This window comes from Equus przewalskii, chromosome 22 (assembly GCF_037783145.1).
Source record: "Equus przewalskii isolate Varuska chromosome 22, EquPr2, whole genome shotgun sequence".
Classification (NCBI taxonomy): Eukaryota; Metazoa; Chordata; class Mammalia; order Perissodactyla; family Equidae; genus Equus; species Equus przewalskii.
Window position 1 is genome coordinate 36,944,862 of NC_091852.1, and position 14,471 is coordinate 36,959,332.

The following is a 14,471-nucleotide window of genomic DNA, read 5'->3' on the forward strand; positions in this document are numbered from 1 at the left end:
TCTGTCGTAAGCTTTATATCAATTTTGATATAGGAATATTTTTGTACATATATATAATTTTCATAGCAACTCCATGGGTTGGTACTGATGTTATCCCCATTTTATAGATGAGGTATCTGAGATTCTGGGAGGTTAGCTTCCCCAGGGCCCACAACTAGCAAGCAGCAGAACTAGAATTTACAGTCTGGGAGATTGGCTCTAGAGTCCATGCTCTTACCCATTATAGTAGCAAAGAAGGGAGCAGTTATCTTAGAAGAGGTTCTGGTGGGGAGCTGTCCAAAAAGAGCAAAGCAGGTGATATCTAAGTTGGGTTTTGATGGATAAATTTGAAATTTTGGGTTAGTCAAAGTGATATGGTGGCAGAAGGTGCATCTGAGAGAATAATGTGAAAAAGCATGGAGGCTTAAAACATCATACATTTTCAGGATGATATAGTCGATTTCAGATGGCTAAAGTTCTAAATAGGAGGTGGAGACACAGGAAATGAAATTAGAAAAATAAGACTTGTATAGTATTTGCAGGAATAGGCAAACCACTTTTTTGATTATTTTATTAAGGTCAGAATGGTGATTTATAACTCTGTAATATCAAGTGTACATTATTATTTATCAGTTTCTGTGTAGTCTGCATCTTGTTCACAAGCAATAGTCTAATTTTCATCCATCACCATAAATATGTGCCCCTTTACCCCTTTCACCCACCTCCCCACCCTCTTTCCCTCTGGTAACCTCTAATCTGTTCTCTTTGTCCATGTGTTGATCCTCCACATATGAATGAAATCATACAGTGTTTATCTTTTCTCTATCTGACTTATTTCACTTAACATAGTACCCTCAAGGTCCATCCATGTTGCTGCAAATGGGATGATTTTGTGTTTTTTTATGGCTGAGTAGTATTCCATTGTGTGTGTATACACACACACACACACACACACACACACCCCCACATCTTCTTTATCCATTCATCAGTTCATGGGCACTTGGGTTGCTTCCACATCGTGGCTATTGTGAATAGGCAAACCGTTAACTGAATTAAAAGTACAATATTGAGTATTATAAGACAAATTGCATTTTTTTTCTTTTTGAGGAAGATCAGCCCTGAGCTAACATCTGCTGCCAATCGTCCTCTTTTTGCTGAGGCAGACTGGCCCTGATCTAACATCCATGCCCATCTTCCTCTACTTTATATGTGGGACACCTACCACAGCATGGCTTGATGAGTGGTGCCATGTCTGCACCCGGGATCCAAACCAGCGGACCCTGGGCCGCCAAAGTGGAACATGCAAACTTAACCGCTGTGCCACCGGGCTGGCCCTACAAATTGCATTTTGAATTTAAAGAGCTTACAAGTTCAGTTAAGATGAAATAAGGTAGCTCCAAGTGTCTTAACTTGACATTATTTTTTTAAAAACCCAAGAATGAGCCATTTTATTTTTGAAGTTGTATCTAACAGTGTTAAAAAAATAAAAGACTTTCTACAGAGTAATTTGGACTTGGAATACATGACTGTAAATTCCAAGTGGTCACAGGTCGTAATCTTTCTATTCTTTTCATTTGCTAAAGCCCTGGTGCCAGTGCCCAGCAGAAGCAAATAGGATATACCTCCTAAATATTTTCAAATGAAGGAATGGATAAAAAGTCTATGAAACGTTCATAACTGCTATCCAGAACTTAATCTAAGGAAATAATTAGGGGTATGTGTAAAAACAGCTCAAGGGAATTCATCAAAATTTAAAGCATTCTGAATGTTTAAGAAATAGATTTACTGAATACCTAAATAGTACATCAGTAAATTGGATTAGGTTGTAGAGGTTTAAATAATGTAAAGGATTTAATGACAAAATTAATTACATGAGAATAGGTTAAAAAACAATATCCTATTTTGTAAAAATATGTATGCATATTTAAAAATGGCTCGAAGGATATACATCAAGATTTTGATTGTAGTCTGTGGGTGTTGGTGTTATAAGTGCTTTTATTTCCTATTTCGCATATCTATATTTCATTTTTTTATCATTTGACATGGTTTTATAACAAGAAAGACACAAGTCTGTCTTCTTTAAAGCAAAAGTCAAAAGGGAAACTGCTTACTGAAATGTTTTCTGTCTAAACTAAAGCATCAACAACCAACAGTGGTTAAGAACGACAGTGTTCAGAACTTTATTCCTATTTTACACCTAATGGTTGTTATTCTGAACTATCATATTGCCAGCTGAAATTCTCACAACGACCTAATTTTAAAGGACTCGTAGTACCCATATTTTTCAGATGATAGAATTAAAAGTTAAAGAAGTTACATAATTTCTGCAAGGTCACATGCCTAATAAGTGACGGGGACCCAAGATCACAGTCTGGCTGTCTGACCCTAATGTCCCTACTTTACTTGTGCTGGGATCCCCGACTGCGCTGGAGACGGTGAGCTCCTAGAGCTCCTTCATTTTCTGATATTGACTATTGAGAGACACTCCACACCTCTAATATACACCAGGGGCACAACACAGTCTTAAAGTATTATAGGTCATTGCTTGAATGTCTCAGAGTATGGAAGGGAAATTCCAAATAATAGTGAGAAGGGTTCATAGTTTTGAAAAATTAGGCGGTGAGGACCTGGCCCCATGGCCAAGTGGTTAAGGTTCTGTGCATTCTGGGGCCGGCGTGGTATCACAGTGGTTAAGTTTGCATGTTCTGCTTCAGCGGCCCGGGGTTTGCCGGTTCGGATCCCAGGTGCAGATGTACCCACCGGTTGTCAAGCCATGCTGTGGTAGGCATCCCACATATAAAGTAGAGGAAGATGGGCATGGATGGTAGCTCAGGGCCAGTCTTCCTCAGCAAAAAGAGGAGGATTGGCGGCAGATGTTAGCTCGGGGCTAATCTTCCTTAAAAAAAAAAAAGGTTCTGTGCATTCTGCTTCAGTGGCAAGGGTTTGTGGGTTCAGATCCTGGGTACAGACCTACTCCACTCATTAGCCATGCTGTAGAGGCATCCCACATAGAAAATTTTAAATTTTCTATTTTCTAGAGGAAGATTGGCATGGATGTTAGCTCAGGGCCAATCTTCCTCACCAAGAAAAAAGGCGGGGGGGGGGGTGTGGTCGATGATGATTTATTTAAGGATTGTAGAGGAGTTTAATTCTGAAAAGGGTGGAGTGAATATATTCTCATTGGGGAAGGTATTATTTATATATGTGGGGTTTTATTCTTTTCAATTAAAGGAGGAAGCTAATAGAGATTACAGCTTCCCAGCTGGTCTCGAAGACCATATCTTGGGGGAGAATATATCACCTAACATGAGTGTCTCAGGGTTGGTCCCCAGTGAACTTACCCAGAGCAACACAAGCCTCGGCAGTAGCAGCAGCAGTGGAGACGTAGGAAGACTGCATTACTCAACAGGTATGGGTAGCATCGTCCTCTCTTCACCTTTATATGCCCATACCTTTCCCTCTCCCCACCACACACACAATAAGCCCCATTTGTTGACATGGTCTGATAGATTTTTAATATGGCCACACCATACTATCACTGTTATTTTATATGAGTTTATTTTTATTTCTGTATACTTGTGGATTATATCGTTAGTTCTCAAACTTTAGTATGTATCAAAATCACCTGGAAATTTACTTAAAAATATATACAAATGTACAGGCCCTAGGCTAAAACTTTTGAGATTGAATCTGTGGGATGGGACCTTAGAAATGTGTATTTTTGATCAGCTGTTTGGGTGAATAAGATGTATACCAGTTTGAGAGTCCCTGGGCTGTATCACTGAAATTTCTTAGCTCTCTGTTATTTTTAAAAATTGTAATTCTATTCATTTTCTCCAACTTTCTATTATGAAAAATTTCAAATGTCCTGGAAAGTTGAAAGAATCAAATAGTGAACAATCACATATTCTCCACCTAGATTTAGTTAACCATTGTTAACTTTATCTTTATATATACATACATACATTTTTATACTGAACCATTTGAAAATAAATTACAGACTTCATGATACTTCCCTGTAAATACTCTAGTATGCATTTCCAAAGAAAAAGAATATTCTCATACATAATATGTTGTTATGTTTACTTCTCTCTAGGTGAACTTCCATTTCCAAAAGGCGTAAAAGGGCAGGACTTTGAAAAATCAGACCATGGTTCTTCTCAAAATACCAGCCTGTCTAGCATCTATCAGAACTGTGCAATGGAGGTAAAAGTTCTTTATCCTGCCAGTGATAAAGTGGCCGTGAACATGTTTTTTAGCCAGCCCTGGTGGTCTGGTGGTTAAGATTCTGCCCTTTTACCACTGCGGCCGAGGTTCACTTCTCGGTCGGGGAACCACACCACGCATCTGTCAGTTGTCGTAAGTGTGGTGCCTGCTTGTTGCCATGACGCTGAAAGCTATGCCACTGGTATTTCAAAGACCAGCAGGGTCACCCATGGTAGACAAGGTTTCAGTGGAGCTTCCAGAGTAGACAGACTAGGAAGAAGGACCTGGCCACTCCAGAGAAAATTGGCCGTGAAAACGTTATGAATACCAGCGGAGCACTGTCTGATAGAGTGTTGGAAGGTGAGGGTGGCACAAAAAGACCGGGCAGGGGTGTGCTCTGCTGTACACAGGGTGGCCAGGAATTGGAATCGACTGGAGGGCACGAACAACAACAAAACTTTTTATTTCAGAATGGCATTTGACAGAATTCTGTGATACACTTGTGGAGAGAATAATAAAATAAGGCATTTTGTTGAATTTGCTTCATATCTTATATAAGCAAGGCAATAAACTGATAGTTTTACCTATAAAGTAATTTGAACTGTTAATTCCAAATTTGATCAACAAAATAAACTTCTCTGTTTGTGTCGAGAGTGGAGATGAGTGTCCCCGGGGAGGTTCTCAGTGCCCGTGCTTTAAATGTTCCCGGGGAGGTTCTCAGTGCCCGTGCTTTAAATGTTCCCGTGGTGGTTCTCAGTGCCCGTGCTTTAAATGTTCCCGGGGAGGTTCTCAGTGCCCGTGCTTTAAATGTTCCCGGGGAGGTTCTCAGTGTCCGTGCTTTAAATGTTCCCGGGGAGGTTCTCAGTGTCCGTGCTTTAAATGTTCCCGGGGAGGTTCTCAGTGCCCGTGCTTTAAATGTTCCCGGGGAGGTTCTCAGTGCCCGTGCTTTAAATGTTCCCGGGGAGGTTCTCAGTGTCCGTGCTTTAAATGTTCCCGGGGAGGTTCTCAGTGCCCGTGCTTTGTCCTCGTAGGTTCTGATGTCAAGCTGTTCCCAGTGCAGAGCTTGTGGAGCTCTCGTTTATGATGAAGAAATTATGGCTGGGTGGACGGCAGATGACTCCAATTTGAATACAACATGTCCATTCTGTAAAAGCAACTTCTTGCCTCTTCTCAATATAGAATTTAAGGACTTGAGAGGCTCTGCAAGGTTAGTATTATAAATGCACTGTTAAGAGGTAAGTGCCCCCAAAAGGCATGACTCCTGGGGGAAGAGTGAAGTATTCATGGTTTGCTCCAGCTGTCCCTTTCTTTCCTTTGCTTTCAGTATTTGAGTCGAAAATACAATGTAGGAGACCACTTTCCATTTTATTTAACATATGATTATCAGTGGTAGTCAGTTCTTGGAGCTAAACTTTATAGATAATTCAAAACGCTGATGTTAGTCATTATCTTAAACTTTCTGCCTCAGTGACCTTAATATGTTTTCTAGAAGCAAAACAAAAAAAAAAAGTAGAGGAGGCTTCAACTCTTCTCTTGTTGCCCTCTGTGGTAACGCTCTGTACAGTGAAATGACTGAATTATAGGCAATAGAAAGGAAACTAGCTGATCTATAGTCAGTCGTTAAGTAATTGAAAGTTTGGTAACTATATACTGACCTAAGTAATTATACTTCATATTCTATTTGTTTTATGGAGCAAACAAACTTCATATTATTGTCTACCATTAGCTGCTTTTTGAAAATCTATAGTCATAGAGGTGTTTCCTCTCTCTTTTTCCTTTTAGCTTCAGGTGTGGGGCTAAGTGAAATCATACTCTTAACTGCTGACACACCATCATCATTGGTTTGTGTGAGGGGCCTCTTTATTATCTTCCTCTGCTCACCGATTCCTACTCATTCCTTTATCCAAGAAGAACATTGACTGCTCTGTGTGATATATCCTTGGATATATAGCCTTACAAAATATGTTGTTTTTCGTGATTATGTATTTTTAATTGAAATAATTAGAATAATGCTGAAAATCTCTATTTCTTATTTCTCACTTTAAACTGTCTGAGTTGCTGTATGTACATCTAGTTTATTCCTTTTCTCCTCTAGGAAGTTAATACCTCATCTTACTTACCCATATTCCTAGTGTTGGCTACTTCCGTTGCTCCCGTTCTCTGTCACTCTAAGTGTCCCTGTGGTGATGCAGAGCACTGCAGAGTACCTGTCTCCTTCTGGACTTGTGAAGTAGTTTCTCTTAGAATTATAGGCTTAGAAATGAGATCACTGGGTCTTTTTCATACATGATTTCCATCATACAAGATTGCTTTCCAGATGGCTACACTCCCACTAGTAGTTCCCAACAATTCCCGTTTCTGTACATCCTCACCAGCGTGTGGTATTATCACTTTTCTAATTTTTGCATTCGAATGAGTATAAAGTGATATCTCATTTTTGTTTTAATTTCTTTGAATACTAGTGAGTTTGAGTCTCTCTCCATATAATTGTTAGTTATTCCAGCATTTTCTGTGAAATGCTTGTTTACATACTTGCCCATTTTTATATTAAGCTTTCTTTTTCTTGTTGATCTCTGTGTTGAATATTCTTGATATTAATTCCTTGAAGAGAAATCGTTAATTTTGATGTCATCATTAATTTTCCTCCTTATGATTTGTGCTTTTGGAGTCGTTTTAAAAGTTGTTTCCCATCTGTAGGACATAAAAATTTTCTCCTCACAGTTCTTCTGTTAACTTTCTATTTTACCTCTGATATTTAATCCATCTGGAGTCTACCTTTGTGTATGATGGTAGGGACCCAGGTTTAGTTTTCTCCAAATAATGAGCCAGTTTTCTATCCTTTCCTCATTGATATGTAGTATCACCTTTATCATATATCAAGTTCCCACTTGTACCTCACTCTGGTTCTGTATTCATGTGCTCTTTTTGTCAGTACCATATTTTTCTATTACTCTTTGTGTTCTGTCTGGTTGGTAGGGTAAGTTCCCCCTCGTGGAATTTATTTATTTTGGTTATAGTTACTTATTTTTTCATATTTTAGAGTAACTTTGAGTTCCTAAAAAAAAAAGTCCAACTGGAGTTGTCATTGGGATTACATTAGATTTATAGATTGATTGGGAAAAATGGATGTTTTCAGTATTATTCTCCTATCAATGAACATGGTATATATCTCCATTTTTTAAAGATCTTCTTGTATGTCCTTTAATAGAGTTTAAATTATTCTCCATAGGTCACATACTTTTTTGTTGAGTTAAGCCATTGTGTTTCTTAAGCTGTTGTGGTAGGTACCTTATTTTATATTTTCTAATTGATTATAAAGGAGCATTGATTTTCCTCCCCAATATGTCATTATGGAAAATTTCAAACTTACTGCTAAGTTTAAAGATTTTTTTTATAGTGACACCCAAATACCCACCCCTGCATTCTACAATTAGCATTTTACTGTACTTGCTTTATCACCTATCTGTCCGTCCATCCATTTTATATTTTTATTCATTTAAAATAAGATATAAACATTTTATACACTTCTCCCCTGATGACTTGAGCATGTATATCATGAACTAAAGTTCAGTATTTGTTCACAGTTTTTTTCTTTTGAGGTAGTTATATACAGCAAAATATACAGATCTTAAATGTACCATTTGAAGAGTGAATATGTACATTTGTACAAACCAAACCCTTATCAAGACACAGACATTACTATTACCTCAGAAAATTCTCTTAATGTGCCTTGCAAGGCCAAACCTTCACCCCATCCCCACCTAGAAGAAGGAGAGAGAGAAGATGAAATAAAATACTGAATGACTAGAGGGGACAGGAAATGATTGGAGACAAAATGGAGATTTATAAGGGGGGGTAAGGGTATTATAAACAATTATAGGTTAATATATGTTAAAATGCTGCTGTTGCTGCTCTCTACTTTTTTTTCTTTTAACTCTGAAAATTAATGAAATATTTCGCTTTCCATCTTCTTTCATAGCTTCCTTTAATGATTCTCAAAAACTGAAGGGATCTTATATTGAACTATAATGATCTCTTCTAGACCTTTTCATTTGAAAAGTTTAGGACAGGAGGGGAGAGAAAATGAGAGCAGGAGTGCGTGTGTCTTTGAAACAGGCAGTATTTCTATGGATTGTATAATTCATTAATGCCTGCTTTGCCATAAAGTAATTCTAAATGTGGTGAAATTTAATGCACTTTAGGATTTTTAAAGACTTTTGTTTTTGGACTGCTCCATATTTAGCTTTTTCCTGAAACCAAGTACCTCTGGTGACAGTTTACAAAGTGGCAGCATTCCATTGGCAAGTGAACCTTTGGAGCACAAACCTGTATCCAGTTCAGTAGAGCCTGACTTGATCAGCTTTATGGATTTCCCAAAACATAACCAGACCATAACTGAAGAAACAAACTCTGCAGTTGAATCAAGGTACCATAGGCTACAGAGAACTCTTCATAATAAATTGGGTACCCTTGTTAAAATTCATTTTTAAAGATAACCTGACTCATGGAGGCATAAGTTCTGGCATTTTAAAATTTTAACCTTAACTTTTACTGCCATATATTGTTGAAATATCTAATGAATGAATTGGATGGTAAACATTTTTGAAAGTATGTTTAATGTTTACAGTGGTCTTTTAAAAAAGAACTTCTCAACAGTAAAAAGTGTTTTCCCCTTCAGTGTAGTCATTGCCAGTTTCCAGAGACTTAACTCTTTACTGTGAAGTACACTGTTTACTCTTAAATATTGATAGACTCAAACATTTGAGAGCCTATTGAATGCTAAGCGTTATGCTAAACACTAAAAATAAAAAACTAAATCTGATCTGCTCTCTTATCTTTAGGTGGATCATTAGATAGAGATGAAATACTTGTCAATGAATCTACATTACTTATTTGCATGCAGTTTACTTCTAGGTGATTTTGTTTAATGAAGATGAAATAATGTTTGAATAAAGCAACTGAATGGGCACTTAATATTTTCTAAAACAATACGTGTTATCTACCATATGTCCTTTTCCCACCCTTCACCAGAGTCATCCACTCCTTCCTGCTCTTCTGATCAGTTTTACAAAAATGCCTAAAGAAAATTTAATTCTTATAAGGCGTTACTGAGTCTTCTCAGATATATTCAGTAGATTCAAAATTCATTGTAGAAAATACTCTAGCTCTACAGATTTAGATTGTTTCGCAGCACAAACAAAGCATTTCTTCTTCATTTTTTAAAGTGATGAAATAAGGAAAGCCAGTGAAGATGTCCAAACTATGAAAATTTCACCTGTGCCTAATAGTTTATCAAAGCGAAATGTATCTTTGACTCGAAGTCACAGTGTTGGAGGTCCCTTGCAAAATATTGACTTTTCCCAGCGACCATTTCATGGCATTTCAACAGTTAGTCTTCCAAACAGTCTGCAGGAAGTTGTGGTATGTAACATTATAATTATACTGTGTATTCGTGTAAGTATTTATTAGAACAGCACATAATTTCTTCTATAGTGGATTTATTTTAATCACATGAAAAGTGATAGAGAAGAATTTTTTTAAACAAAGAACTTTTAAAAATTTTAAATGTGTACAAAAATAAAGGAAGAGTCTGTGTCCCTTTGACCCATCATCTAGCTTCAGTAATTTTCACCTTATGGACATTCTTCTTTCCTGTATTTCTTCATTGACTTCTTTCCTAGATTATTTTGAAGCAAATTTCATACATCATATATCCCATTTGTAAATATTTCAGTATGTATCTCTGAAAGAGAAGGACTCTTTTAAAAATACAGTGTCATTATCAGACCAAAACATAAATAAATAATATCAAATTATTCAGTCTTTGTTCCAATTTCTAAATGTCTCAAAAATGTCAAGTACGTGCGTCTTGTAGTTTGAACAATAAGGATCAAATAAGATCTATGCATTGCAATTGGTTGATCTGTTTTTAGTATTTTTTAATCTGTAGGCTCTCTTCTTTTCCTTTGAAATTTATTTGTTCATTACAACCTTATGAATTGGTAATTGTATCTAGAAACTTTATCAGATTCAGGTTTTTTATTTTGTTTTGTTGTTCTTTTGCTTATTTTTGTAAGATGACTTCATCAGTGGTGGTATATGTTACTCCAATAGGAGACATAAACTGTCTTTGTGACGTTAGTAGCTATTAATGCCTCAATGCCTAGATCAGGTTATTCATTTGGAGCTATAAAATGATGGTAGTCTAATTCTGTCATCTTCTTTATTATATGGAATACTTCTATAAAAAAGAACTGCCCCATGTCTTCTGTTTTGTTTTCTAAAGATGCGATTGATATTGGAAAGGCAGGATAAATGTTAGATTCTTTTTCCTTTTATTTACCAATTTTAAAAATCGCAGGTTGAGTTCCTAGCATTCTCCAAGGTAATCAATTAATTTAGGGGAATAGAGTATCATTATGACCTCATCAATATAAACATTTATGTTTACATCCATTGCTGCTGTTATCCTTATTGATGCTTATATTATCCCATCTTTGGTCAGGTAGAAGTTGGCACCTTAGTCCTTCTGATACAACTCTAGTTGCCTTCTTGTAATTTTTTTTAAAACTTCTTGCTTCCTTATATGACAAGATGTTTCCCACTCATTTCCTTGTCCAGACCTAGAACCCGCCATTTCTCTAAGAAACTCTGGTTCCTTTTAGAGGGAAATGGTATTTGGAGACTTCAATTTGAGTTTAGTTGGTCATAAACATTTTATTCTGATTATAATACGTATAACTTATTAAAGTCATTCATTATTTCATTTGAATTGGTTTTATAACTGCTCTTTAACTACTTTAGTTTTTGTTATAATGTAAAAACTAGTTAGATATAATTTTAAAACGAGTCATCAAAGAATATTAACACAAAATATTGCCCCATCTGTTTAGCATTGTAAGAGGAAGATAAAGTCACACATGTATCATCATTGTAAAACATCTGAAATGCAAATATTTTGAGATAAAAAAATGAAAAGGAAAAATCAATCACACGTAGGCTGTTGCTTTTATCAACATGATAGAGAAACCGTCGTGTTTGAAAGAGAGTCTGTTGTATGGATTATTAATTTTCTCTTGTAATCATTTAATTTAAGGGTATTTATGATTAAGTATTTTTTTCTTTTTTAGGTTTTCAGTGGGTATTCTACTGCATGTAGCAATGGGCCTGAAATAACTGATTTTGAAAGGATAGAGAAGCATGATGTCATTGAGTAATACTCTTAAACATACAGAATTAGATAATATTCACTTCTTTTTGTATTTTTACTTTTTTTAAGGATCCTTTAGGGAAAAGACCCAATCCTCCTCCTGTTTCTGTGCCCTACTTGAGTCCTCTAGTACTTCGTAAAGAACTTGAATCTTTGCTAGAGAATGAAGGCGATCAGGTGATTCACACATCCTCTTTCATCAATCAACATCCAATCATTTTCTGGAACCTCGTTTGGTATTTCAGACGTTTGGATCTTCCTAGTAACTTGCCAGGACTTATCCTCACATCTGAACACTGTAATGGAGGTGTACAGGTAGGGTACCAACTTTTAATTTATGCTACATTGGTCTTGGTTAGGATGAGGCTTAACTTCAATTAACAGAAAGTATACGACAATAGAGACTTAATGAGACATAGGTAATTTCTTTCTCACTTAAAAGTTTGGATAGGTGGTCCTGGGATGGTACAGTGTTAGGGACCTGAGATCCTTCTGTCTTTTTGCTCAGATGTGCATGACCTCCATTTCCAAGTTCTATACCTGGTCCAGGATAGCTGACTTGACTTCCAAGCTAACACATCCATGTTCCAGCCAGCAGTAAAGAGAAAATCGAATGGAGAAGAGTATGTCTTGTTTCTTTAGGGACAGATCCTGGAGTTGCACATAATAGTTCCATATGTATCTGTTTGGCCTGAACTTAGTTATATGGTCATTTCTAGTTGCAGGGGTGGCTAGAAAAGGTAGCTTTTATTCTGAAATATCATATTGCCAGCTGAAATTCTCACAACACCCTTATTTTAAAGGACTCATATTATTCATAGTTTTCAGATGATAGAATTAAAAGTTAGAGAAGTTAAGTAATTTCTGCAAGGTCACATACCTAATAAGTGACGGGGACCCAAGATCACAGTCTGGCTGTCTGACTCTAATGTCCCTACTTTACTTTTGCTGGGATCCCTGACTGCATTGGAGACAGTGAGCTCCTAGAGCGCCATCATTTTACGATATTTAACATTGAGAGACACCCCACACCCCGAACATACACCAGGGGCAGAACACAATCTTTTCTTAAAAGTATTACAAACTCTATTTTGACTCATTTATTTTAAGTAGTAGTCATTACAAGATAGTAGAAACTATTACACTTTCTCTTACCTTAAAATTTCTTATAATGGCAGTTAATCTTTCATGTGGCCACTATGCCGGTTACCAAGTTGTCATCCCAATCCTTGAAAGTCAGAATGAGAAACGTGTACCTCAGAAAATAATACGAACATTTATCATCAGATATAAATAAAAAATAAAATTTTTGCTCAGAATTTTAGGTCCAGAGTTTTGAAAGAACTCTGTTTTATGTAATCAAGCTTTGCTAGGTCCACTGGTAGTTATTATGCTTGGGGTGCTAATACTTTCTATTGATCTCTTTTAGCTTCCTCTATCATCTCTGTCCCAGGATAGCAAACTTGTTTATATTCAGCTATTATGGGACAATATCAACCTTCATCAGGAACCAGGAGAACCTCTGTATGTCTCATGGAGGAATCTTAGTAAGTAAAATAGAATTAAAGACATAAAAGACTCAAACTGGAAACAACCCAAATATCCATCCACAGTGAATGAATAAGCAAATGTGGTGCAGTCCATCCATACAGCAGAAGACTATTTAGCAATAAAGAATAGACTACTTGGGGGAAAGTAGAATTAAGGACATGAGAGAAACAGATTATTTTGCTTTGCTTTTAAATTTTTCATTCATTTTTAGTATCTCTTCAAGTTTTTTCCATTTTAGTTCAAAGTGATTTCTGTTGTACTGACTCATTTAACTGTGTCGGGTCTCCACCTGAGCTGAAGAGTGGTTTTTTGTGATTTTTCTGTCCAGTAGCATTTTGGCTAGGTATTTGGAGAGTAAATTCTATGTAGTGGAACACTAATTTGGATGTGTTGGTATAGGATCATAATTTCAATTTATGTGGATACTAGTCTCAAAGATTTTGACTTCGGTTTTAGCCTTTTATATTTAGAATATATTTTTACAGGGAGTTTAAAGGGTTATCATCAAGTTTTCAGAAGCCATATGAGTCAGTAAGAAACCACAAACAAGCAAGTAGGTAAGTGAGCAAATGATATCAATAAGCAGTTCATGGAAGAAACATTAAGTGGCTTCTACAGATTGTATTCGTTTGCTAGGTCTCCCATAACAGAGTCTCCCAGAGAGTGGGTGGCTTAGACAACAGAAATTTATTTCTCACAATTCTGGAGATGGGAAGTCAAAGATCAAAGTGTCAGCAGGTTTGGTTTCTCCTGAGGCCTTTCTCCTTGGCTCGCAGTTGGCCTTTTCCCTGTGAACACCTGCATCTCCCTGGTGTCCTTTTCTCTTCTTATAAGGACACCAGTCAAACTGGATTAAGGCCCCACCCTTATGACCTCATTTAACCATAATTACCCCTTTAAAGACTATCTCCAAACACAGTCATGTTGGGAGTTAGAGCTTCACCATATGAATTGGGGGGGGGACATAATTCAGTCCAGAGCACAAACATATGAAAAATATGCTCAATCTCATTATTTAGTGAAATATGACTTTCTTTTTTAAAAAAAGGAGAATATAAACTTAGATACATCAGGATGGCAAAAAATTTTAATGATTAATAATATCTAATATTGTTGAGGATATAGAGGGAAGGAACACTTTGATATAGTGTTAGAAGGTAAAATGACACATTTCTGGAGAACAATATGGCAAACATTATCCAGATTTAATATGTGGATATCCTTCAACTGAGCAATTACAATAAGATGACTCTGTGCTACAGAAATACAGTGTACAAAGCTGTCTGTACAATGACACTTACTGCAGGATTATTTGTAATAATGAAAAACTTTAAGTAAATACCTAACAGGAGAGTTGCGATAAATCCACACTGTGAAATATTGGCAGCCAGGAAAAAGAACGAGAGTCATTTGTATTTCGGTGCCTAAAAGGATCGATGTCCATTATATATTGAGTGAGGAAAAACCAAGACAGGTTGTAGAACAGTATATAATCTTTTCTCATTTTGTATAAAAAGAAAACTAA

General features: G+C 36.5%; 1 protein-coding gene across 6 annotated transcripts in view; it reads left to right on the forward strand.

Moving 5' to 3' along the window:
* The window catches only part of DENND4C (DENN domain containing 4C), a 113,561-nt gene that overhangs the window by 92,823 nt on the left and 6,267 nt on the right, over positions 1 to 14,471 (forward strand). For 4 of the 6 annotated variants that reach the window (XM_070589755.1, XM_070589754.1, XM_070589757.1 and 1 more), the window contains 7 exons: positions 3,211 to 3,388; positions 4,076 to 4,185; positions 5,217 to 5,392; positions 8,429 to 8,611; positions 9,411 to 9,606; positions 11,465 to 11,710; positions 12,825 to 12,942. In XM_070589755.1, coding sequence (XP_070445856.1) covers positions 3,211 to 3,388; positions 4,076 to 4,185; positions 5,217 to 5,392; positions 8,429 to 8,611; positions 9,411 to 9,606; positions 11,465 to 11,710; positions 12,825 to 12,942 — 1,207 coding nt within the window. The remainder of the gene's footprint in view (positions 1 to 3,210; positions 3,389 to 4,075; positions 4,186 to 5,216; positions 5,393 to 8,428; positions 8,612 to 9,410; positions 9,607 to 11,464; positions 11,711 to 12,824; positions 12,943 to 14,471) is intronic. The other 2 variants (XR_011531336.1, XR_011531337.1) reach the window with 1 other exon arrangement.